Here is a 26987-nt window from a genome sequence, read left to right on the forward strand (position 1 = left end):
AAAAAAACCTTATAATATTCTGCAGCTTTAAAGATCTTTTCATGCATATGTTAAATGCTTATATAATTAGTACTGAGCAAACCAGAAAGCCACATTCGTTATTATACTATGAAAATACAGTGCTCCAGCTCCAAATTTCACAATACTGCCAGAGTTGGTTTGCTTTATGGTGGCACTTTATTAGCTCAAATAAGAACATCACATTCCCTAAAGACAGCATCTGGCCACTAATGTATGAACAATATGTGTCCTTTGATGTAGATGATGCTATTATAGGAATCATATCTATATTATTAAAAAATTCTTTCAAGAAGATCAATTCAAACAAATCTGTCTGCACTTGCAATAAATTGTCAGACTCAAGCAATTTAAATGTCACCTGCTTCTAAAAGCAAAACTTGCAGGTCTGTCTTGCTCCAGGATTTAACTCCACAAGGGTCAGGAGTTATGCATGCTGGAGGGAGTGAAAAGTGGTAAATCCCACGCTCATGGGTAAGATTTATATGGGAAAAGAGACACAACTTTAAAACAAAAACCCCGCAAAACAAACCAAAGAGTTTAAATCCTGGAGCTTGGTGTTTACCTATGTTGAGTTATTTTGCAGTGTTTTCTGAAAACTCTAAAAAATAATTAAGTTATATTCTTCCAGGTAATTTATATTATTAATAACACATTAAAAATATGAGGTGCTAACAATACGGAACATTTAGAACATTTCACTAGAAATAATGTAGAGGAAAAGAAAATAACTACAATTTCCCTGAACAACAGCTTCTGCAGAGCTGACCACAGACATGTCCCTCTGGCTCACACCCAGGTCCCAGCCCAGCTCTCCTGAGCAGCAAGGGCAAAGAGAGGCATTTCACTATACAGCCAGTCCATACCTCTGTATCCACAGGTATTTTACCCTCTCCATGCTATCAAAGGGCAGCTGGGGTGTGCAAAGTCTCCCTGTGATGGTTGTTTGGAGAAGGAGTGGAGTGGGAGACCTGTCCCCTTGGGATCCATATGCCAACAGGCCAAGTACTCACAGGGCATCTCGCTCCAGCCTTCCACACATCCTGATTTTTTCCTAGTGTTTTGGTCTTGTTTACTGGTGGGACAGAAGCTTGAGGTTGCACAAGATGGTCTGTTCTGCTTGACTGGGTCACCCAGGGAGAAATCCCTGCCTTGCTGAAGGCTCAGGGAGCTTACAGGACTTCTCCCTCTCAAAGTCTTGCCAGCTGCTAGTTTTTCCTGAATACCTGTTTACAGGTTACACAGTTCCTATGAAAAGGAAAGCCATATGTTTCAGGATGGTCCCAAATGTGGCTGGTTTTTGGAGGAGCTCAGCAAGCTGGAGTCTGGCCCTGTAGGGGCTCAGCTTGGCTGAGGGATGATAAAGCACCATGCAAATGAACTCTGCAGTTTTACTGATTCATGGCACTGATAAGGGCCTTGGGTGTTTCTTCTCCAGTTTTGCTGCTGTTTCTTGTATCATTGGAAACAAACAAACACACAAAAAAATCAAGGTTCCCTTTAATATAATTTACTGAACAAATACTGGAATTGGAAAGCTCCTGGTTAACTCTGCAGTCTTTGTCCTATACTATCCAGCACCTCAATGGCTACAAGAAGTAGAAACCACTTCCTTTTGCAAAAGGAGCCCAAAGACAAGTCCCTCAGTAAGATCTGGTTGTTTCTGCACCTCCAAAGCCAAGGGGAAGCTTTTCCATTGATCAGTGCAGCATCAGGCCCATTCTCATTTACAACACTGATCTGCTCTCAAATATAACTAAAAGACAAAAGTGTTAATAAGAACAACTGCTCAAAGATGCTGTCTTTAAAGAAAATATTGATGCTTATATAACTTTGGCAGCCAGCAGATGTCAATCTTAATTTTTTTCCTTCTTATTTTAAATATTTCCCTGGTTAAGTTACTATACATCAGAATATTCTGCTAAGATAGCTGGAGCACTGACAGTTACATGAAACGTATACGATATACTTATCAAACATTTCATCCAACATCATGTAAAGCTCATACATATTTATAGTTTCCATGCAAAATGTTATGCAACAACAATGTTATTTTGTGCTGACGTTGATATTTGAAAATGTTGCATATGTCAGACATTGCTAGACAAAAAAATGTGGACATTTTGAAATAAATGCTACCTCTAAATCTCTAAAACCTACCACGTCGCACTAGGTGTTTTGTACGTATAAAGCTGCATATGAGGACTAGCTTTCTACAGCTACACGAGCGGCTGCTAGACTAGGAAACCACTGAATAAAAGAAAGGAAGACTATTACAGTACTTGGCGGCTGTTTGGCCATGCCTTTGAGCATATGATCTATCATGTTAGTCTGCGTTTGAGGAGATGATGGTGGCCCAGCCGGCGGCTTGGGCTTGGGCGGACGGGCTGGTTGTGCATGACGGAGAGAGAGACGCCAAAAGTAAAGAGACAAATGACTTCATAAACAGTGACAAAAAGATGGAAATTTCAAAAGGAACATAAGCAGAAATGATCAAATACAAATGGAATAAGCTGCTGGGTTTTTGCTTATCGGTATTTGGGGTATTACACGGTAATGACACCATTTGACAACACATATTCTAGAAGTCAGCAGATTCGAACGTCCTACAGCGCCGAGCAATCAGAAAGCCAAAAATTCAATGCAAGTATGAAACCACACTTCACACAGTCACACGAGGAGACTGAGATGGGTTAATTCAGTTAAAACTCTGGAATTCAGAAAAGGTGAACTAAAAAACACAACTTGAAGTCGGCTCCCCAATGCTTAGGCACGTTTAGCAATAGAATAATGAGCCATAGGAATTAATTGCTTTGCAAATATCAATTACACATTTTAGAATTAAACGTCACTGTTGGTTAAAGGGAGCTATAAAATATTCTTGTGCAATTTAAACATGTAAAAAAATCTGTCACTTAAAAATGTGTGGTTCCTGATCGTTTCCAGCTCATTTAATTATTTTCAACTTGGAATTCTAGTGGCTTTTATATTCTGGGTTGAATCATATATAAAAACTTGCCAGCTCTATCAAATATGTTACTTGCTATTCCAAATGTTAGAATACTGCAATCAGGACTTGACCCATCTGTCATATAGTTTACAATATCAGCATAGGAAAAATTCAAAGAAAATAGCCTTTCCTTTTACATACACCCAGAGAATAAATTATATGCTGTGAATATATTAACACAATAGTTTCTATTCCTTTTAATAACAGTTTTTAGCAGCATTGTGACTATTTTTAATCATGCCATTTGCAAGGAATCTGGCATATTTATCTGGACATTCTATTGCCAAAAGTCCTTGCCATTTTGCTTGCATTTTCCAGTGGGGGAAAAAAATCAGTTGGCTTGTGCAAAGGAGATTTCTGATTGCTTTTATTTCTCACAGAACTACAACACTTATCAAAGTATAATAAAGAATATTCGAGTAAACCATTAAGGAGTGTGAGTTAGGTTGGTGCCCCTCTCCATACACAGGGATAGATACACATACATACATACATAAAACCACACACAATGCACACACGTGCACACGCACACACACACATTTTTAGTCTTTTAGGCTGTGTAATGATTAATTCAGACTCTCACATTCAAGCTACTGGCTCTCTTTCTTTTCCTTGTTTTCTTACAACAGGAAAAGCAAATCTATCCATTCACCTCTGGAGTAATCCTGATCTTTGTTCAACATTTACCAAGGGTGACTTTGTCCCCAGAAACAAACCTCTGAGCCTCAAGTGACAAAAATAACTGCTTTTTGGGCATTGGCCTAATGACTTTCACTCTGCTTTAAAACATAAGCAAGAATTCAATTTGGCTACTCACTGATAGCTCCTCAGCTTGACATGCAAATGTAGGAAGAGTATTTTACTGCCCATTGCTATAAAGAGCTGTCTGTGCCAAGGTCTCTGGATGGGAAGGGATGGTGGGGAGAGGGAATTGCACATCTTCTCCCACCCATGTCTGACAACCACAGGTTGGGAACCCCTCACCACCCAGGGGAGTCTGTTGGGTGGCAAAGTTGGGGGTGTCAAAGACAGAGAGCTCTTCCTAAGAGTGCCAAAGCCAAGGTGAAAGGAATCTGAGTTTCACCCCATTGCACACGTCAGCACTGCAGCCCTCAAGCATCCTTAAAAGTGGAGTCCAGCCCCTGCATCCCTAACAGCTACCCATCCAAAAATAGCTCCTAGGCTTCACAGACATCCAGACTCCAGAGTGTTGAACGGGCCTGATTAGCACAAGTGTTTTCTGTCCTAGGGAAAAGTCATTAATAGAGAAAGAGGAGGAGGAAAAGGCAAGAGATGCAGCAGCATCTTCACGAGTCGCTGGTGCAGCGCGTACAGAACAGCTTGGAGGAGGCTCCCGCTGTGCAGTTGTCAGCACAGTGCCCCAGGGTGGCTCTCACTTCTCTGGGGGGCCTGTGAGAGACCCCTCTAGCACCTTACTCTGCTCCTGGCATCCCCCCACCACCACCCGCTCTTGGAAACAAGCTCCCACAAGGCACTGGAGCAGGCTAAGCAACAAACTCTTGATATAATTCTGATCTGGCCCAATCTGCACGAATATTCAGCTCTTTTCACACATTTCAGTTTTTCAGACCCAAATTCAAGGCTCTTGCATGACGGCTGCAGAACCACCTGGAGGTGAAGGAGGGGAACAGTTCTCTCTATTCCTGTGGGCACTGAACACCCATGAGCCCCAACTCATGCTTTTCTTTGTTGTCTCTTTATTGCAAGAAAATTTAAAAGATTAAGGTCTGGCTAAGGAAAGGGATTAATTTCCTCTTTAAATGTAAATAGAAACGGGGTTGTGACAGCCACGCACTACGAGGCACTAGAGCTCACAGACTTCTCTAGGTCCAGGTCTCAGAGATGACACATGAGGTCCCTTTCAGGGGTGGCTCAACTCCTGCTCAGAGCAAGGGAGATGTGTGAGGCTGGAGGGGTTTTAAGGCACGTGCTAGTGATCAGCTGCAGTGTGTGGCAGGTTTTGTTTCACTTTAGCTTTTCTTTTTTCCCTTTTTCCTCTCTGATCCCTCACTACAGCCAGTTTAGTATCAGAAATGCTCTTGTACCTGCTGCTCATGTGTGTCAGATGAGTAGATTTAAACACCTTCATCACCGAAATCAGAGCCAGGAGCAAATTCTTACTGCCTGACAAAGTGCTTTCCTGGACAAACTTCTTCTAAAGGTTTATATGCTTCTGCATGATACTGGAAAATAAAATACTTGCAGAAGCTCAAATAACTTGAAAAATTTGGGGTTTGTCCTTGCAATGAGCTTCAACCTGCAGTAACGGGTATATTTATAAATCTGTGCTACATTGGGTATAGATATTGCACACAATTAATTTTGTGTGACTGGAAAATTTTCAAACTACATATTTTTACCTCAGCACCATGATTTCTGCTACATGGGTTACTAAAACATCAGCAAAATTAAGAATTACACTTGCAATGGGAGAAGAATATGACTTTTCATATTTTTTAGAAGCGTAGTTACTGATTCAATGATTTCTTCATAATAATTAAAAATATATGACCCTTGCCAAAGGCTTTAGCATCCAAGTGCATTTGTGAGCCAATCATCAAAATGATACAAAAAGCTGCTGTTCTCAAGACAACTATAAAGCATAATGGACTTAGCCCAAGGACAAGGCAGGGCAGCCTTTTATTATACTCATGAAATTAATTTGTGTGTATCTGAAAGGGATTTCAGTGATGGTATTTTTTCTCTCAAAATAAGATGTTTTATTTTAAAGGAAAGAAAAAAACATAGAGTTAATTTTTTAAAATTCAGAAAGAGATGCCAATTCACCTCTAAACCTCAACATACTGAAGATAGAACTGCTCTCCTGATTTTCTAATGATTATTGAGCCTATGAAGAATTTGTGCCTATCTGAATTGTGTCTCATGCTCCAGGCAGCAAGTTGCTCCCACAGTTGATGGGAGACTCGTAGAAACATAATGTCAAAATGCAGACCTCTGGATTTCTGAAGCTCTTGCAATAACTTTGTACTGCTTTAGACACTGCCTTCAAAAGGTCAAGAGAAAATCTTGAAAGCTGCGTAATGATTCTTTGTTAAACACAGCCCAATGCCACTTCAAGGAATGAAACAAATAAAGCAGCATTTCAGCACACATAGATACAGGTTATAGTCATGCCTAAGTGAAAGTATAGGATTTATTAATGACTTCAGCCTCCACTGCTGCACACAAAGATGGATATTTTCATATATTTTACATTTTTATTTACTCAAATGATGCAATTTTATTTTCTTTTTACGCTTTGTGATTTATCATAAATGCTGGAGTGATTACCCAGCAGGGGTTGGGCTGACAGACCACACAGGACCTCTCCTTGCCTTGGACCTGGTCAATTGACAGGCAGCTCAGCTCCTCAGCTGAGTTACAGATACGTGCACAGAGCTTCCCAGGCTGAGATCCAGAAATAGGGAAGGCGAGTGACGTAAAGTGAGCATGGGACTGTGACAAGGGCCAGTACGAGTGCCTTGGAAAATGCCACTGCTTCTTAACAACCTGCTGTGCTGCTCTAGTCTGAAACCAAGCTCTCCTGCACCCCCTTCCCTGGTGCAGGACGCCTTCCACGTCTGCTGGGGTGAGTGTGTGACCAAGATGCTCCATGGCTGTGCCAGCTCGGGCTGATGCAGCCCAAGCTGCCCTGCTCAGTCCCTCTCCTGTGGGTGCTCCCCAGCCTGACACAGGACCTGAGAGATGTCTGCCTCTGTACAGGCACTGCAGCTGCCCCTTGGTGCCCCATGGGCAGCACTGATCCCTGAACTGACTGGGTTCCAGCTCCACATCCACCTGGCATCACCACTGGGTGTGTTTTAGTGAGGCTGAGCTTCCCCAGGAGCCCATCCAGGGAGGACAGCATGTGCCAGCTGTGCAGCACGGTGAGGTGTGGCACCTTGGGAGGCTCCTTCCTTGCACAGGGGATGGAGCAGCTGCTGGACAAGCAGAGACCTGGTATTTTTGGATAGCTCAATTTGCCTTGGGGACAGAGCAATAGGACTTCAGTAGGTCCCTCTGCTCTCCAGGTACTTTCCATGAGATGTCCCACTGCTCTGCCACCCACACTCTGGCACTAAGCACTGAGGTGAGAGTGTCTCCATCCCCATGTCTCCTTCACTGCTCATCTCTGTGCACCAACTCAGCACTACCATGAGAAACCTCTTCTTACAGAGACCAAAAATATCAGAATTAGTCAGCCTGAAAACTGAACTCCCCCCGCTCCAGTCTTACACCAAACACAATCAATTCTCAAACTGACAACTCTGCCTTGGCTGGCACCACCTCTGAAGCTGCCTGTACCCAACTTCAGCAGTGCAAACTGGCAGTTGTGCTCATGGGATCCCTGTGCATAAGGGATGGAGAAGTTATTTTCTAAATATTATTTTCTAAATAAAGTTATTATTTTCTAAAATAATTATATATTTCTGACCTACATAAATAAACATTTATTGAAAGGTTACTATTATTAATCTGGATGTTTGCAAGCTTTGTCTGATTAATAATTAAAGTAATTTATTTTAAATTCTTTTAGCTTGGTTTCCTGTTTAATGTTCTATTTCAATATTTTAATGCAAGGCAAGAGACTACATGCTTCTCAGAAGAAAGAAGAACCAAAGGGTGTGTGTTTAAGAAGTTGTTTTCAGCGTCTTATTTTTATTCTTGCTTCTGGCAAAATAAAAAAGTCAGGCCAAACCCCAGTCACTTTTGACTCCACTTAAGCTGAGGAACCAGTTTCAAGTGAGTCCTGCTGACCTTGCCTGAAAATTTTTTATTTAAAACCAAGGGAGGTTTGTGGGCACAAAGCAGTGGAGTCACAACTCCCTGTGCCATTTCACTTGCTCCAAGCACTGGGAAGAAACAGGTTATTTTTAAACAAGCTGGGCCATAGGAATGTCATTCTGAACTTCTAAACTGCAGGCATGTGACAGGTTCAGCAAGCACGATGCTCCATGCAGTTATTGTGCTTAATGCACAACAGCCTGTGCTCACTCTAATTTTTACAGTTAATGGTAATTATCTTACTTTTGTTTATTTGCACCTTTCACAAATGTAAGAAAAAATTAGTCTCCATTTTCTAAATATTGATTGTTATTTATAATTAATTTTACTATGATGCAATAGATTATGGGCCAAATCTGAGCTGAGGAGGTCTGGGGAAGCCAGAACTTGGCCCAGCCTCTTGTTCTGCTCTTCTAAAGCAATTTCCCTGTGCAAACAGAGCTGAAATCATCCATATCCTTTTTTTCCCCTCCACAAAACAGAACAATCTACTCACAAAAAGAAATGAACAGTTCAAGCTTCAAGGACTTTGGAACTAGGACTCTGGGATACAACAGAAACGAGAAGAGGGGCTGCAGAGCTCCACCATCCCTTTTGCAGAGATGTGCACTTGAGCTGAGCCTTTGCCTTGTTACATGTCACCACAGGTTATAAACAAGAGACAAACACAATTTCTGTCCCACCAGATTGTTTGTTACACATTAACAAATAAATAGAAATAAAGAAATAAAGAAAAACCCAGTCCTCCCATCAGGGCAGAAAACAGAAGGTATGAAAACCAAAAATGAACGTTAGTTTACTTATAAATGTTCTTGTTAGGTGTGGAAAATTAATGGCCAAATCACCAACATTTTTTCACCCAAAATGAGCTGCAGTTCTTTTGAAAAACAAGAAACCTTCTCTTTACAAAGACTAGATTCTCCTCTACAACTGTCTCCTAAGAAGGCACTACATCTCTATAGGGTATTTTTAATCTACACTCTATTCTATGAAAGGAGGAAAAGGAGATTATGTAGACAGCACAAATTAACTCCTTAAGTATCAATGCATCTCCATTTTCAGCCTGAAGGAGTACATATCTTAAGGAGCTATGAAAATAGAAAACAAAATAAATATAACTCAACAGTCCTAACAATTTATAATGCATATACAATTGTTCACCTGCGTCCTTTTGATTCTCTATATGAAAGAGAGAAAGCAACAAGGAGAGAAAAGAGAGAAACAAGAACAGATATGCAGGATTAATGAGCAAGTGGACCGCACAGCCCCCCAGTTATGCGTGATATATGACATTAGAGAAAAAGAAAAGTCGCCCCGTCTCGCCCCCCGCCCCCCCGAGCGTGGGGTTACCAAAGGAAACTCCTTTCACGGAGGTGAGAGAAAACGCTGCACAAATAGAAAACCAGAGAGGGAGAGCTCTGAGGACACAGAGGGAGTCTCCAAGTGACAGCAGGGTCGGGGTGTCCCCTCCAGAGCTCGGTGCAAAGGAGTAAGTAAAAAAATCGAGGAGGAGAGCAAGTAGAGTGCATCCTTTGGCTGAGAGCTAACAGACAGGAGACATTAAGATCTGATGTACAGAGAAAGGACAGCCTTATACGATCTTATACACAGGATTGGGTAAAGATTTTATACGCAGGCAAAGGGATGGCTTTTTCCAAGTGTCCTTTATCTGACCTCTAGCTCACTTCTCCACAATGTAGCTGCTACCTTTTGATTGTGTACCAGTGACAAGCACTTTACAAACTGGGGTTACACAGAAGCAAAGTAAAAATGCATTCAGGTCACGGACATAAAGAAGAACTGAAAAAACTTACAGACAATCTGAGTTTGTCACAAACAGATGGGTTAATTGTCTAACCTGGTTTAGGCTGATAGAAAGTGACTGGACTTCTCACACTGGGTTTCACAGACAGAAGCAACAGACAAGCCAATGCTAAAAGACTTGAAGCAAGGAGAGTGAGTTGGTTTGGATCTGGACTTTCTTGAGGTAATGAGAACAGAGAAAGTGAGGACAGCATGGAGAGGAGGGTGGTAGGTACTCACGAATGGTTAAATCCATCACTTGAGAGGCCAAGCAGAAGACAGGATGCTCATACATTTCTCTCTTTTTCCCTATAAAAGAGGATTTGGGCATGCAAGAGGCTTAGGTCAGAGGTAAAGAGGTTACAGGCTATAGGTCAGAGGAAAACTTCATATCAGGTTACAAGGAAAGCCACAGAGTATTTTGGGATACACACAGGATAAAAAGAAGAAAAAAATAAAAGAAAGAAAAATAAAAAGGAGGGTTAAAATTTGAGATCTACTGGATTAACCATTCAGCATGCCCATGAGTCACAAGAGAGGCAGTGACCATGACTCTAGAGGTTTGCTCTGAACTGTTTGCAAGAATATAATGATCAAAACATCATGAATAGAGGAAAATAGAATTTCATTGGTTTCAGGCTCCGAGATACTAAGGATTTCAGCCTTCAGTATCTAAGGCTTTCACAGGTATTTCTTCATAAGCATAGCCTCAAGCACTGCTGCCACTGATTTGGTTCTGCATTTCTGACAAAAGTGCCTTACACATGTGGCTATTCAAATGTCAGTCAAAAGCAAGATTTCAAAGTCATGTCCAGTGAACAGGAATGTGTCTCACCAAGGTAAACTTGTCATTTGCTCCTCTAAGGAAGTATTTGAATATACAGTGGACTATGCTCATGAGAGAAAACCTGATGCATGCAGCTGGCGGATGTTGGGTTGTTCAAATTAACAATCCCAGCATGCTTGGAAATTGGTGTTACAACCACTTTTGTAGAAAGAGCATCAAAAAGTGGCTGTGGCCAATCACAGATAAAGGAGGAGAAAAGCAGAAGAGAGCAGATAGTGTGGAATGAACTATTTCTCTGAAAAGGCGGCTGGAAAAAAAATAGGTTTGTTGCTTCAAAGTATTCCCAGACCTAAAAGTCACAGTGCAAAAAGAGAGGGCAGATAATTAACACAACCAAGAAGAATTGAGGCACAAAAGGAAAAATACACACTAACTGTTCTACTTTGGAAATGAATGCATTTTTACTTACAGATCATAAAGTTTGTTTTTGCATAGATTTATCTGAAAGAAGAGAGCAAATCTTACCAACGAGTTAGTGATATTTATACAGAGAACCTAAGGGAGCCAGCCCTGGGTAGTAGCATCCTTCAACAGAAAAGCTGTTTTTGATTCTCAGTCCTTTTCCATCCTTGTCAAGTATATTTAAACATTGCATTTTACAGAATACACCAATTAAAGTATCCTCTGAAGTTGAATACTTTGATAAATTGCCTGATAATACAGTGCTTATGAAACCTTCGTTCCTTCTCTATTTTTGTCACTCATTACCAAGTCAAGAGTTGATAAACATCCTTTTAGTGCCCAATTCTTAAGTGTTTCTCACTGGATGCATAACAATGAATTCATTACCACTGGTACACAATTTGCATCATTAGACAGAAAAAAAATGGAAAAAGAGAGGACATGTCATGTACAGAACCTGGACAATTTGCCATATAATAACAACCCAATTTTTCATGTAAACAAGAACGAAGAACAAATCAGAGGGAGTTTTAGTTTGGTTTTTTTTTTTCTCCTCTCAATATTGTCCTATAGGCATACAACAGTAATCTTGGCTGTGGGAATGCTTCACATCACACACGACAGAAACCCAGTCTAGAGCAGAACATACCATTCATCTGGAACACACAGGTTTAAGTAATTGGGAACTTGGAAAAAGTTGGGTGGGAGTTTCAAGTTGTGAACAGCAGCCAACAAGGTACCAACATAAACTGATAACATAAAAAGAACGACTGAATCATAGAGCTTCAGTAACACATATCCTCCAGCAAACTTTAAAATGTCTTTTTGATGGCTACATGTGTCTCTGGTCACTGGTTATTATTCTCCCATAACTTAAAAGGTCAAAAATATCAGCTTTGCCAGATTCAGAGTGACAAGAAAGAAATCCGATGCAAGTATAGGATCACTGATCAATGACTGCAATGCAAACTGCAAAGACAATGAAACACACCCAGAAAAAAAAGACATTTTAAATTGGCTACAAATGATTAAACATAGATTAAACAGTTTTTCAGCTCTTTATTTTTCATTTGTCTCCTGAAGTGTCACAAGCAATTAGCTGCAGTATACCTTCAGCTGTAAAGATGACATCCCAAGTATTTTTCAATTTGTTTTTTAAAACCACGACGTAAGTCTGAATACTACACCACTGGCCAAATGCACTAACGATCAAAGGAAAAAAAGCTACAGTTCTTTTTAACTGTTTCCTCTCTCCTTTCCAGAAAAAGAAATTATTTGCATAGCTTCCATTCTTAACTGCTTCCGAAGCCAACACCACAAAAATGATTCTGAATCACAGCAGTTTTACCGACAAGACAGTAAATAGCAAATGAGCTTTTTTTAAAGAGCTCCCAGCCACCTAAGTTGCCACCTAGAAACATAAGAAAAAATTGTAATTTCAGAAAGAAAAAGCCTTACCTTCGATTTTGGCATACTCTGATAGTCGAGTATAATTGACTAGAGCTGCTTGCTCCAAGCATTTACGGATGACTGTTTTTACCTCCTCTTGAGGGACCGGAGTAACTATGTCTTTCATCAGAACCTTGACACAAGAAAATCTGATTTGTTGTGGCACACAGAACTGCTTTTCTCCAAGCCCAGCACAAACATCCATTCCCATGCTAGTTCTGTGTGGCTCTCAGGGCATGTGTACAATCACAGGACTCACTACAAGGTCACCTTGGCCAGCCTAAGATGTGGGACTGTATTATTCCCTTCTGTATTTACACCATATGGCATGCCCTGAAGTCTGTGATGATTTTTTAGGGTATGACATTAAGATCTATCACAACTTGCCCAGTGCCAAGCAATGTTTTGCCTTCCCAGGCTCTACTGACTGACTTGGGTTTGGGTTTGGACTTGGCCATTCTGTAGGTTAGCAGAGGTGGGAAGGATGGTGGAGTGGAGATGGGGAGGAAGATCATGGTGAGCAGCTTTTATACATCCAGAGGGAACAAGTCTGCCTCAAGATGGGAATTGCACCAGGCAGCAGCCAGGCATTGCTGCCAAGGATCTGTGATGTAGATTTTTGCCAGGCAGACCCCTCACCCTTACCTGACAACACAGACACAGAACATTGTGCCTTTAGTGGCCAGGCTACACACCTGCCTCTCAGCTGAGGCAGGACACACCAACCCCACCTAAGCCCCACACTTCAGCATAAGATATCATTAATTACATGTCCTATGCAAAGCCAACAGCTCCTCAAGCTTTTTGAGATGGAAGGATACATGAGAACAGGTCATTTTAATTACTCTCTGCTATTTCTGTGCTTACCCTTTCCAGCAGTGACAGAGTGGCTTTCAGTGCACCCTCTGGACGGCCAAATGGGAAGCAGTACCTAGAAAAAGCACATCATCTTAGCAATAGACCAAGTGCACATGAACAAGCCTTTCCTGAGCCATAAAGATTCTTTCCTAAGCATTTCCAAGCAATTCTCTGTCTCTCTGCCTGGAATGAGCAGTTTTTCTATAGGGTAACTTTCTGAAAGGGTTTGTTGGTACAGACTAAGGCAGCAAAAGAGAATATGGGTTAGTAATAAGCTGATAGTTTTAGCAGTTTCTTAATTCTGGGTGTCACCTGGAGAGTTTTTAGATCTACTTGGAGAAATAATACCATCTTCTTCTAAAAATGTGGGGGAAAAAAGACCCTATGGAAAGGACATTTATTTCTAGCTGGAGACCTGGCAATGCACCAGAGTGTAGGTAATGCACATCACCCATCTGTGTGAATGTGCACAGCCTGCCTGTCCTGACCAGTGTGCTGGGGGCCATTCATCCCTTTTTTGGGGGGGGGTATCTTTCCATACTGTGACATTCCTGCAGAAAGCCCTGCCTGTCAATACTAGGGAGAAGGTAAATGGGTTATAACTGAGCAGAGAGGAACAGAGAAATAAGAGGATAAGGGATTTTTTGTTGTTATATTTTAGACAAAATCCACAGCTTTACCATGCCTATGGGAGCAAGATGGTTTGAAATATGCTTTAAAGGATATATATTTAAAATCACACGCCAGCTATAAACATGCTTCACTGCCCTGTGTAGGTCTGTGTCACTTATGCAAAATTCCTGTGTGCATTCAAAACCTGCCTTTTGGCTTTGCTGCTTATAGGAGGGAGCTGTGAGGAAATCATTCCTCTCGCATTCAGCCTGGGCTCTGTGCCTTTACCTGAAATGTGTGATCTGATTCTCCAGCAGCACCCGAAGCCGCTCCTTGATCTCTTCGAAACGCTCTTTCTCGTCCACAGTCACAGTTCCTATCCCGTCAGGCCTGCAGGAGAAATGCCACAATGACTCAGATTCCACCTCAGCACCCCGGGAGCTCATCCCACAGCACGCTGTCCTTTCCAAAAGGACCCTCACCCACTGTGAGACCCGGGACAGAGGATGTGCCATGCCGACAGAGGGGTGGCTGTAGCAGCACTGCTGCCAAAGTATCAAAAATAAACAAAGACACAAGTATCCTCTCTCACAGTGATAATCTAGATGTGGACACCCCCACCCCCCCCACGCCCTTATTTTAATTATTAAAGAAGTTGGGAAAAGCAGATTTCTCTCAAAATACAGGTATTTGCAGGGAGTGCAATGCCAGCTCTCATGTCAGGACTGAGCCGTTTGCTGGCAAAATAGGGACTGAATTTCTCTAGAAGAATTCAGCTGCTAATTTAACACAATTCATAGTATGAAAGAATATCAATGACATATATATAAACAGAATATAAAATTCTGCACTCTTTCCTAGCTGCTGAATCACCCCATTATAGAGGTTTCTTGAAGTGAACCATCTTCAATATATTCTGCTGAAATGTGCCCGAAGAGTGACACGCATTTTGCATTGGAAATGCAATGCCTCTTCAGTAGTTTAATTTTAATTTATAAAAATGAACACATTATGCAATTTATCTCAAATTTTCTCAGACTACTTGATGCCCCTCTGTTTGAGGAGTGCACAGGAGTGTGTTGTGAGACGCCCAGGTCCTGCTGCCTGGGGGTATTTCTCATCTTTCACGGAGCACAGTGTGCACACAACCCCTGCTGAGGCTCTTCCTGGGGGCTGGATAATGCCGTGATCCCTGTGCTCTTCTGTCCTGTACCTCTGCTGGTGCCAACCCACCCAATCCCCTCCTTCTCCCCCACACCCACACGGCAAAACCTGGCGTGCAGCAGCATCCCAGGCGAGAGGAGGGAGCCAGTCTGATCCACCCATCCACCAAGGGGACAGGCACACAATCATTGGCACTGCTGCCATCGCTGCAGAGCAAAGTCTAAGGGTTTGTGTGCTCCTGGGCAACTCTGCTGGCACAGGCAATCTGTAGGTAATGTAAGACATCTTAAAATTGAACAAATGTTCTTACTTAAAGGCCTCCCCCAGTGTTCAGCTTAAGCTGCATAAATCCGCAGTACTAGACTGGTTTGGCTTTACAAAAGACTTGGCAAGGGATTACAAAGCTTCTAATGAACCTCCTGTCAGGGGTTAATTGGTTGGCTTTATTTTCCTCTTAAAAAATCAAAGGCCCTAAACTTAAAAAGAAAAAAAAAAATCTATAAAAAAATTAAAATCTATAAAATCTGTGCAATCACTTCTCCTCGACCCTACATTTACTAAGCTCTTAATATCATAAATATGAACTCTGATATTCCAACACAGGTGAATAAACCATTAAAACATTTGGGAAGAGGAACTTGCAAACCGTAGATGATATTTACTGCAAAATTTTAAAGCTAAATATACATTAAATAAAACTTGCAGCATGGACACAGAAAAATACTTGAATACCAGGGCATGTATTTAAAGTTAAACAGCATTTAATCAGAATCTTTCTTTGATTATTTGCCAAATTCAGTTGTGTATTGAGGAAAAAAACAGGAAAAAAAGATTTAGGCTGAAACTTGGATAAAATGTCTCAGTTGGGGAACACATTTCATAAACAATTTTGGAAGTATGGATCTGGTCTCATTAGTAACTAATTAGTACCAGTTATTTTGAAAAAATGAGCAAGCCACAAAAAACCCAAATTAGATATTGAACAAAAATTAATGTCTTAACATGCTTAATATAATTTATTCCAAAGTTCCATAAAATATTTAATATTCAGATAGAGATGTCCATGCCTTTTGTGATGCTGTGCACCTCACAGTGCCTGGTTTGCTCCCAGGCAGAGAGAGATAATTCAAGGCAGATCACAATAAATGCCATATATTAAGGTGCAGGGTTGAAGCCCTCATTTGACTTCTGGCATTTGGTCCTTGCCCTGTACCCACAACAGCTCAGAATGTCACTGGGTTAATTGTATCAACACTGACAAACGAGGGAGTAAAAGCTGCCTGCCCTGGCAGTGATTTGCTGTGGGACTGGAAATGGTCTGAAAATTGTGTTACCCTTTGCTGGGTCAATAACCTCAACTGGTGAGATTTAATGGCAGGATCTGACAGCTCGGGCTGGGTCACAGCCCTCTCATATGAATCTCAGCTTCTCACTGTACTCAGAGCACTCACCATCTAACAACTCGTGGTGGACAGCCAGCACAGGCTGACCTGACAGCATCAGGTGTGTCCTGGCCGGGCAGTGGCAGCTCTGAAGCATCACTGACCCACACAAAGGGTGGGCTCTGCAGAGAAAACCTCTGGCCAATGTGGCTTTTGGCCAGCCAATGTGGCTTTTGGCCAAGTCACAACACCTGAAGGGATGCCAACCAAACCCCTAAGTCACACACACACAAGGAAAGCTTAATCCTTTGGTTTTCCCCTTTCTTGTGAGCCAGGAGGACACAAACCCAGTGGCTCTGGCCACCAGTCCCCCCACGCTGGGTGTAAGCACAAGCTGCTCCTCATGTCTCATGCAAACTTGAGACAATCTACAGCTGTAGCCATTTTTGGAGCAATGTGGATGTCTGGAAGGGCCTGCCAAGCGAGAGCCATCACCATGGCAAGGACTCCCTTTCTCACCCAGCTGTGGACTATATTGCATCTGACATGATGAGCATCTCTTGAATCTACCTTTCAGATTTTCGGCAAACCATTTTCTCACTGTCCTTCACAAAGTTGACATTTTCGGCAGCATGATAGGAAAGATGTCATGTCGGCTGCTTTTCAAGTTGTTGTCACAGTGGTTAGCACCAGTTCTGTCATCTTTGCTTTCCTCACAATCCCCCATCTTGAGCCATGTCACAAATAATAATAGTTCCGATGTTTTTGTCAAATTTCAAATACTATAACCCAGTTGCACATCTTTGGATTTACTAGTTATGTTAATCTTTGTTGCTCATCTTCCCAGAAGCTGAAGCATTAGAAACTCATTAATTAGTGACAAATGCAGGATATAGATAGAACTGGAAAAACACTACCCAAAGCCTTCCACTTAATTTATTAGCTCGATAATTTTGAAACCTAATTAAACATTCAAGTCAAATATACTTTGAAAATATAATCTTTCTGAGGGAACATATTTATTTTCCCTTTTGCAAGAACACAAAGGGTATATAGCTTAGCATCACTGTAATTTAAGATTCACTTCTGTGCTCTAGACAATTTCGGTACATGGCTGATTGGGCTGAAAAAAATCCCCAGGAGAAGATCAAGCTGCATAGCTCATTCTGATGCTTATTGGCAATTTTGTTTTCAGCAAAGGTCTCCAGCTCAACTTTGATACCAGCTATTTGATCTCATGTACAAAAGCATCAATTCCACCAGCGAGCAGCATCTCTCAAAGCTGCAGGAACTGATGTTCTCACACACAATCCACAACCACATCACTATTGCACCGAAGCAGTGATGAGAAGTGAGAGGAGAGCAAAAGGGTGGAACAGAAGTTTTGGATGTACATGATATATACAAATGCATGAGGGACAAAATGGGTTTGGGTCTATGAATTCAGTTGGACAAACAACACTAATGTCTCCATCTGTGTGGAGACACAATTCCATCCAATTCTCTATAGCTCCTGCTCACGGGTACTTGAGGTGTACGGCAGAAGCTGTGGGCAGAGAGGGAAGCAGAAGGGCAAAAAAGGCAAGAAAAATAACTAACAAGATTTTTAATTATAAGTAAACAAGTTTCAGATCACTCCTTCTGCTGCAGATTCACTGTGTTGGCTCTAAATGAGTAAATTCCCACAGTAAATATTTCATATGAAAAGTTTTAAATGCCACTTTCCTAATCCCCCCATGTTTTTAAGTTTTAAACCACAAAAACAACAACATCAACAAAGCAGGTGGTGAAATTAAAAAAAAGGGTTGCAATTTAAACAGCAAAAATGATAGTCCTTGTTTAGCTTAGATGGTTTGTGCAAATTCCAGGGTTAATTATAAATTATAATTAGGACCTGTGATCCTAAGGCCACTGCTTTATTCTACAAGTCCCGCCTCCCCCCATGCCCTTTTCTAATTATACCCGGTGCCCCCAGGGCTAGTTATGCTGCTAAAACAAATATATCAAAATGATTTTTTAACAAAGACTAATATATGAAGCAATAGCATGCATTTGTATGCAATTATAAATATACAGTATAGCACCAGTGCGTTAATCTCTTTGACATAAGCCTCCATGAAATACCACGTCGGCTTCTAAATGAAAAGACATATCATCTTTTACACCTTTTATGTTTAACTTGTCTACACTTCTTTTTTTTTACTGGGGAAAATATTGCTTACACGTAGCAAACAGATCTTTGCACGCACTGTGAGCCCTGGCATGCAGAGCCAAGGGAAAAAAAACAATGTCAAAAACTGATGCAAATAATTTGATTTTTTAAGTAACAACTCAAATATAAAACACGTGCTGCCTTCAGCTCCCTTGCTGGTTGCCAGGTGCAGCACATATGAGCTATACAGTAAACATCGATGATTAGTGCCTTGGACGGCATGTGTCAGGAGCGGCTTTCGCAGGATCCCTCGCGGGAGGAGTTGCCTGCACAGTCCCACCGGTTGCACAAGGATGGGCTCTGGGGATGTGGGCAGGATCACGGCTGCCTCTCACATCTCCCCCAGCAGACCAGACCTGAAAGAGTCCACCTGCCTACACCCCTAGGAAAAAAGTGTATTCAGCAAACATCGATTTTCCCCATTTCTTCTGGGGACTCACACGGTGCAAAGCCCTTTGTTCACCCCAGTGCTCCTGGGCGCTGCCCCAGCCACCTGTGAGGTGCTGCCGAGCATGGGAACCATTTAATCTCCCAACTCCTGCCTTCCCTTCGCTCGGGCTCTCCTCCACGCCGCAGCATCGAGCCAAGTCACAGCTCATTGATTCTCGTGCGCGATCCGCGCCCCTGACGCGCTGCGCCGGCACCGGGTGGATTCTGAGCCCTGCCATCCTACACCCATTGTGATGAATCGTGTCAGCCTCTTGCACTGAGCCGGTGACCTGCTGGTGGCTGGCAACCCAGCCCTGCAGCACAGGCAGTGCATCCCATCCGACAGACAGCGGGAGCACCTGCTGTGTCACCACGGGCTGATCGCGGCGCTGGATGGGACACGGAGCTGGCGCCTCACGACAGGGCAGGGCATCACACCCTGCCAGACTGAACCTGCCTTACTGCAGCCAGGGCAGGGCATCTGAGTGAGAAACCCAACACAGAGCTCTGGGGGAGCACATGAAGATATCGTGATAAAGTGTATTTAGTGTTTAAGGGACAGAAATAATCCTGCATTTCTTTTGTTTCAACTAGCTGTGTGGAAATCTTTATGTGAAACAGACCAGATATGCAATTACAATACAATGGAGATAATTGCAGGTATGTCATGTAGAGTTTTCAATTCTTGAAGGCTTATGACAATAGCATATTTCTGCTGGATTTACAGTTGTAAAAATAGTAATGAAAGCTAATGGTAACATTAGTTAACAAAATTACTTTTTCTTGAAAACAAATTTGAGGCCATAAAATACAGTTTACAGAAGAAAAGGGAAGTCAAATACCAAATTAATTAACAGAGAGACTTGTAGCTGCTTGAACTCTAGGTAAATAGTCACTGAACAACTTGCATAAGATTATGGTACTTGGTCGTTATTAGACTGCAGGGAATTCAGTCCAGCATCCTGATTTTGATAAGCTCAGTCTGCTAATATTGAGCATGCAAATGACCAATATTTAAGTCTGATTTTTAAAAGTTTGGGATTAACAAGCACAAAAAGAGCTTTTCATGGTGCTAACTTTAAAATTTAAAAATAATGCTATTCTATGCCTAAATAAAAAAAAATGCACAAGTGAAACCAAGGCCATTCCTGAAAGCCACTTCATTACAAGGGACAGGAGCCACTGCTCAAGATTTAAGCACTAACTTTAGACCTGGAAAAGCTGAGCTCAACTTTCTGTTCCACAATACTTCTCCCATGTGCAGACAGGAAAGAAGTGAGGCTCCTCTAACACATCATTTCTCTGTGTGTCAAATAACGCTGGCAGTACTGCCACAGTCCCCCAACACGAGGACAGTGAAAACAGGGAGAGAGAAGGCAGGGAAAGATCTTGGTGGCCATGTAAATCCTTTCACAATTTTATTCCAAATCACAATGTCTTTTCAAAACCATTCCTGCTCTTGCCTTTGCTAGTTCTCTGGAGGACTATTGATAAAGAAAAGCAACATAGTGGTGGTACCAAAAGCAAAGAGACATCAATAAACATACAACGTGTTGTTGGATGTCTGGATAATTCTGTGCCTTCACTACCTGTCACCTATGTAAATACATCAGAAATAACATTTTTTCATACTGATAGGTCTTTGCAAAAGGCATCCTCTGATACCATGTGGACAAAACTCCATTATCAACTAAGGAATGACCACAACAATTAAAAAGCATTGAGTTCCTCAATCTCAGTGAAGAGCAAGTACCTGAGGACAGTAAACCATGTGGATATTGCTCTTCCTGGTTCCTGTTTTCCTCACATCCTGCACTTGCATAGTCAGGTGTCTCAGAAGGTGAAACATTTAACTCCATTTCTACTAATGAAAAAGATGAAATGAAAACAAAAATTATGTGGGCTGCCATAAAAATAGCAGTGATTTACAGCCTTGATATGGAGAAATCATGTCAGAGGTCTGAATAAGATACATGACTCCAAAGGAGAGAGGAGACCAAACTCTGACATGTAAGGCAACAGGGCTCCAAACTGTCCACAAAATCCCATTTTGACCACTTCACCTGCTGCAGCTGCAGGGCCAGCCCCCAGCTGGAGCTGCATTTCCAGCAGCAGCCTCCCTGCTCCCATCCTGGCTTAGCAGCGCTGCCGAGGCGGGGGCCGGACGGGCGAGGAGGCATCATCCCCACACTGACACCTGTCATCCTGTCAGCCTTGACCTTCAGGCTGTCCTCAGCATCCACCGCCTGCCTGCACTTCCCGCTGACTGCGAGCGACTGTTGTCTCGCTGCCTGACCTTACGCAAACACGATACAAACAGACAGCCCACCTCAGCTCCATCACTGTCTGCTGCTAATACAGGAGATTGATAGCCACATGAAATTATCTCACTGCTCGACCTTCATTACTGGGTGGCATATTCTGTCTGACAGCCAACTTCATCCCGGGGAAAGCTAAACCACCCATTCAGGGGTTTTTAGTGTCTAAAAGTGAAGGAACTCTTCTTTACTAAGAAAATCAACACTTCTTCAGATTTGATGAAAAAAGAAGCCTTTGTTAACATAAAAATGTCTTGTAACTCAGCCTTTCCCAGACCACTGTGCATTCCAACAACAATGCAATGCATGGCCACTCCAAGACGTTCTGTTAGATGCTGTGCCAGGTCCTGGAGCAGGTGTGCCACCTTGACAACTTTTACAGGGAAAGTTTCAGCTCTGCCATGAGCTGTAAGTTTCCTGGGGAGAGCAGGGCCAGTCATAAGGCAATGAGCAATGTATGGACACGGCAGGTGGGAGGGAGGGACAGAGCTAAAGCGAGCACGGCTTTACACACACCACAACTGCCAGTGAGGACTGCACGGGTAAACACTGGCTTTCCATCTCTCTCTGCCAGCCAGCTCGCAAATGCACGATCCATGTGGCCTCAACAGCTCTCCGAAAAGAAATCGTGACTCTTCCACTCAGATATTCAGATTGCTTAGAGTAGACACGAGAGATAAGCAGTCGCGTTTTTCTCCGAGACCTCCTGTGGTCCCTTTCTGTGACCTTCTGGTAGCAAAAGCCAGACGCTGCACCCCGCAGACTCCATAGCAAACTGTTGGGTGTTAAGCAGAGCCTGCCCTTGGTGGGAACGCGCAATGCTGCAGCCTTGCAGCTCCCACACAGAGCCTCCCGCAATCCCCAGGCAACAGAGAGACAGCACAGACCAAGAAGGAACATGAACCTTCAGCTTTCGGATGTGAAGTCAACTGTCAGCTAAAGACAACTAAGTCACAGCAAGACACCTCATTCCTTTCTTGGAATATTTTAAATGAGTGACTGGAATAGCCCATCCGTGGCCAAATTGCCCCTCTGGCAGTGCCCAACAGGTCCTCGTACAGTGCAGCAGCCACACACAGCCCTGGACAGCTGTACAGCATGGGACTAGCTTGAAAACATGACACGTTCCTGAGCCCACAACTCTCCAGCCCCATGGAGAGGGAATGGGAGGTTGTCACCTTGGCCCATACCATCAGATACCTCCTGCCACCAACCCTGATGAAGAGAAAGCTTCAGTCCTGCCTGTGCAGAGGTACCTGGGTTAGCTGTGATGAGCATCCCATCTCCTCTCTGTTAGGGGCCAGAAGGGCTTTCAGCCAAGTCCTGTTCCCAAACCAGCTGTCAGCTGCGTCCTGCCCAGGACAAAGGGCAATGGGGCAGCCACTTTCACTGGCTGGTCCCATCCCTTAAACACCATGTGAGCCATGTTCTAAACACACACCTAAAAACTTCAGTCTTTGATCCCCTGTGGGACTTGGGTGCCCAAATGCTATCCAGCTCCCAGGAGAGCAAGTGACCCAAATGCTGGAGTCAGGTCTCCCTGAGCCGTGGGGTGCAAGTGCCCAGTGTGCCCAGTGACTGAGGAGCCCTCTGCAACACACTCCTGTGCACTGCACACTTTCGCTTACCTTTTCGGCTCTGGATTCGGCTGGGTTTTGGGCTCCTTCTTTTTTTTGGACTCCTTTTTGGAATCCTTTTTTGTCTCCGTTTCAGCGGCAGAGGCTTTGCCCCCCTCACCGTCTGCACTTGGCTGTGACCCACCAAGTAATTCTGCCATGAGTTGGCTTGGGGGAATGATTGAAATGTGGGGGGCAAGGCCGGCAGCAAAAGTGAAAGAAATAAGAAGAAAGCATGAAAAACCTCAAAATAAAACAAAAGGAAATCAAGCTGAAAGGAAACAACTGAAATCATATAACAATTGGCAAAGAAAGAACGAATAAGCAACGGAAAGTCAGAACTAAAAAAGAAACTAAGGAAGCAAAACTTGGTTTCCATGACAAGATGTATGAAAGTAACTGCAAAAGCAAGCGACAGCCTTGCAACGTGAAACCTGGGCAATGTGTGTCGTAATTCAGGGTGGTATTTACCAGAGGTATATGAAAACACCTAATTATTTTATAACATTCCTTTCTTCAGCAACATATGTAAGATACAAAGTGATATCTCAAAGTATAAAATATAAATTAACAGAAAAAAGCAGAAAAAGAAGCTACAATAGATGCTACAGCTGTCAACAAAATAAAAGGAGAGGGGGGAAAAACACAGCTCCAGTTCCTCCCATCAAAGGTTTGTCACATTTGAGAGAAAGGAACTGTCTTCTTCTGAAACTGAAATTGCTTTGTAACAGAGCAAGATAAAATTTCCAGCTATGTCTAAGCAATTTCTGAACTGATGTCACGTGGGCTTTAAATAAGACATGGGTGCCCAAGGGCTTAAAGCCTTCTGAGCACTGAAGTTTGATACTGCTGAAAATTTCACTGCTACAACTTGTCAGATCCTCTCGCACAGCAATTAAATCAGCACAGTGTATCATTTACTTCTATTTATTCAACCCGTGACAGTCACAGGGACTGCAACTGCATCTTGTTCAGAACTGCATCTTAGCAAGTGCCTGGGCAAGTAAGTTAAAAACCTTCATTTCTGGATCCTCTATGTGCATTTTTTACTGCTTACATTAAACAAGCAATGAAACAAACAAACAAACCGGCTATGCCACTAGAAGTGCTGCTGCCAAACATCCACTGTGAAAACAAATTGGGGACTGTTGTGCATTATCCAAGGAAACCTGTATTTGACAAAGTCATCTCTTGTTGGCAGGGCACTGCTAGCCAAGAAGAATTCCTTACCTGTTGCCATGAACATGTGATGCACAAAAGGCAAAGCTGTAGTGAAGTAAGGTGGGGTCAATCATAGCTCCGTTTTCTGCGCGCTCTAGCAAATCTCTGAGGTAGCAGAGATGTCTGTGACAGCCTCTCACTCCATTACGTGCACAATACTCATCTAGCACAAAGACCTGGCCAGGACTAAACCAGCCCTGTTTAGAAATAAAGAGACTTGATTTTAAATATAAGTTATTAAATACAAAGGCTATCAGACTTGGAGGTGTAGTGGTCAATTGTTCTAATAAAAAGAAATACAAACCTAAGGCTACATTAAGGAAAAAGGAGAGAGGTCACTCAAACAATACAGTCTGCACATCATCACTCAAACACAGCATATACTTAGTGCAACCATTAACAAAAACATATTTTGCTACCATTAAAGGGAAATGTCATTTAAAATGCTGAAAAGTAAGGCCAGTTCATGTCAGTGCCTAGCAAAAAAATACAAAGGAAGAAAAAGACACCTTTAAGAGATGAGAAGGTTTGGTTACTTAAACAGTGTGAAACAGTAGTCTCATTCTGGGGATGGGATTGTACATTTGGCCGGGAGCAGGAAGATTGATCTGGGGGAAGAGGACAGAGGATTACACTGAAAAATGACTTCTCTTGCATCTGGCAGGTAGGAACATCCTGCAGATGGAGAAAGGGAATTCTGCAGTAGCAGAAGGGGACGTTTCCCATTGTCCTTATTGCGTGCTGCCGGCGACATGCTCTGACATCGCCCAGCTCCTTGGCACCAAAACAAGGGAAGCTCTGCTCAAGAGCAGGATTCCTTCACACATCCAGCAACCTCAGACCATTTCTTTGTATCACCCTGGGGGGCTGGTGACACAAGGCTTGTGGTGCAACGTCCAGACTCCCAAGGAGGACACCCTTCCCTGCGAGGGGATGGCTCTGGTGAAGGTCCTGGGACAGCTGAAGGGGAGCGTGCCTCTGCCTTCGGGAGAGGGGCTAAGGAGAATGAGAATAATCTCGTAGATTGCTTTTCAAAACGCTGCAAAATCGTCAATATTTACATGGAAATTTGGGCGCTAAACAATTGCTAAGACGCAGCTCTGGAATGCATCAAGCTGCAAAATCTTTCATCGTTTAATTGAAAAGTTCCTGCAGCGGGCGGGAGAGTAGTTGAGGCAGAGCACTGCCCCTATAGGCAACTTCTTTGCCACCCCATCTGTTACCCCAAATGCTACATCTTAGAAACAACACTGCTGTGAAAGATTAAAATATATTTTCTACCACTCAGATGACACCAAATCTTTTCTAGATGCCAAAATAGCTGCTTTGAAAAGAGTTGAAGAAATATCAATTAAGAGCTCAAAGACATAGAGAAGGATTTGCTCATCCTTATTGGGCCAACTCCAAAACAGATTGAGAAAAGAATTAAAATAATGAGGGGAAAATGATAGATATAGGGAGTAGCTACAGTGCTGGGATCACTAGAAGTGCACATTTCAAAAAGAAGACACAGAACAATGCAGATGGGACAGCCCTCTGGAAGGCTATTTTTTGGGAGGGGTATATTTGCCTTCACTACTTTTGTTGGTATTTTTGTCTGCTTTTTGGTTGGTGGTATTATGATTGATTCTGGAGTTCTTTATGTTGCCTGTTTGTTACATCCTTAGACCATCTCTTGCCTCTTTTCGTGTAAGTCTTTGGTGAACAGGCATGGTAAAAATATGGAAATGCCATGATTGCTCTGCTTTTGGATATAGGGGTAAAAGTTCAGCTGAAACTGTTATATTCACCTAGTACAAAGAAAGCATTCATTTCTCCCTGTGGGGTGAAATCTTGGCTCTACTGACAGTGATGGGAAGGCTGGCATGATTTCACTGGAGTCAAGTATCAGAGTCTGAGCAAAGGAAGCAGAGGCTGAACCCAGCGATCTGGAGCACGCCACATTGCTCCCCTGAACTGGGGTCTGCAATGTGCTGGTTCTCAGGAGAACAGAAGGGATGATGGTAAACACCCATAATCGCTGCCATGGTGCCATGAGGGGAAGCATGAGCAGAGATCAGAGGTTCAGTGATGAGCCCCAGACCTCATGAGAGCTCAGGCAGCAGATCCAGAGCCCCAGGAGGACCAGGAAGTCTTCCTTTGCATGGCAGAGGTAGGAAATAAAACTCTTGCTGCTGAATGGGGATCCAATGGAGCAAGTAAATGCTGCTCCCCACAGCCCTAGAAAAAACCCCAAGGTTTGATGAAAAGCAGTATTCAAACAGATCCCCAACATCTTCAGGCAGATCCTGGCTCTTGATGAAGATTTGCCTGGCCCAACAAGCTGACACCCAGCCAGCCTGGCAAACACAGCCGCCAGTGATGACACATGGGTCTGTCCCATTGCAGATAGGTGCAGCTCAGTGTGGCCTCACGGATTGTCTCCAATGACATGAGGAAACCTGGAAGGGACAATGGAGAAAGGGCACAGAGCCCAAGGAACTCCACTGACTGTGTTCCACAAGCTGAACTGCTCTGATAAGGAGACGTGTTCCAGGCAGGGAATGCCAGGGGTGCTTTGGAGCTGGGAAAAGAAAGTCTTGGTCAGGGCTGGTGACACATAGGCCAGTTGTCTACAGGCAAATGCAACTTTTGAGAAAACCAGAGTTTTTGAGGGAAATTACACATTTCAGTAGCTGAGTTTTCCCATTTATCATAGGAAATCTAAGAGACTTTAATCTTGGTGGCCTGCTTCATGGATCTCTTAACCTGACTCCCTCACATTATCTCGGTTAGGCTGGGTACTCTGAAGACCTTTCTGTGGTACGTGCTGTGCTGTATAACACAAATTATACAAATGC

The 26987-nt window shown here is 42.9% G+C and overlaps 1 protein-coding gene across 13 annotated transcripts in view; it reads right to left on the reverse strand.

The window, feature by feature from the left end:
* CADPS (calcium dependent secretion activator) overlaps positions 1-26987 on the reverse strand; it is a 204682-nt gene that overhangs the window by 55802 nt on the left and 121893 nt on the right. For 4 of the 13 annotated variants that reach the window (XM_064432912.1, XM_064432905.1, XM_064432913.1 and 1 more), the window contains exons 13-18: positions 24157-24344; positions 14094-14195; positions 13203-13266; positions 12345-12468; positions 9878-9946; positions 8996-9013 (exon numbers count right to left, since the gene is read on the reverse strand). In XM_064432912.1, the coding sequence (XP_064288982.1) occupies positions 8996-9013; positions 9878-9946; positions 12345-12468; positions 13203-13266; positions 14094-14195; positions 24157-24344 (565 nt within the window). The remainder of the gene's footprint in view (positions 1-8995; positions 9014-9877; positions 9947-12344; positions 12469-13202; positions 13267-14093; positions 14196-24156; positions 24345-26987) is intronic. The other 9 variants (XM_064432916.1, XM_064432911.1, XM_064432917.1 and 6 more) reach the window with 3 other exon arrangements.

This window comes from Passer domesticus, chromosome 9, assembly GCF_036417665.1.
Source record: "Passer domesticus isolate bPasDom1 chromosome 9, bPasDom1.hap1, whole genome shotgun sequence".
Classification (NCBI taxonomy): Eukaryota; Metazoa; Chordata; class Aves; order Passeriformes; family Passeridae; genus Passer; species Passer domesticus.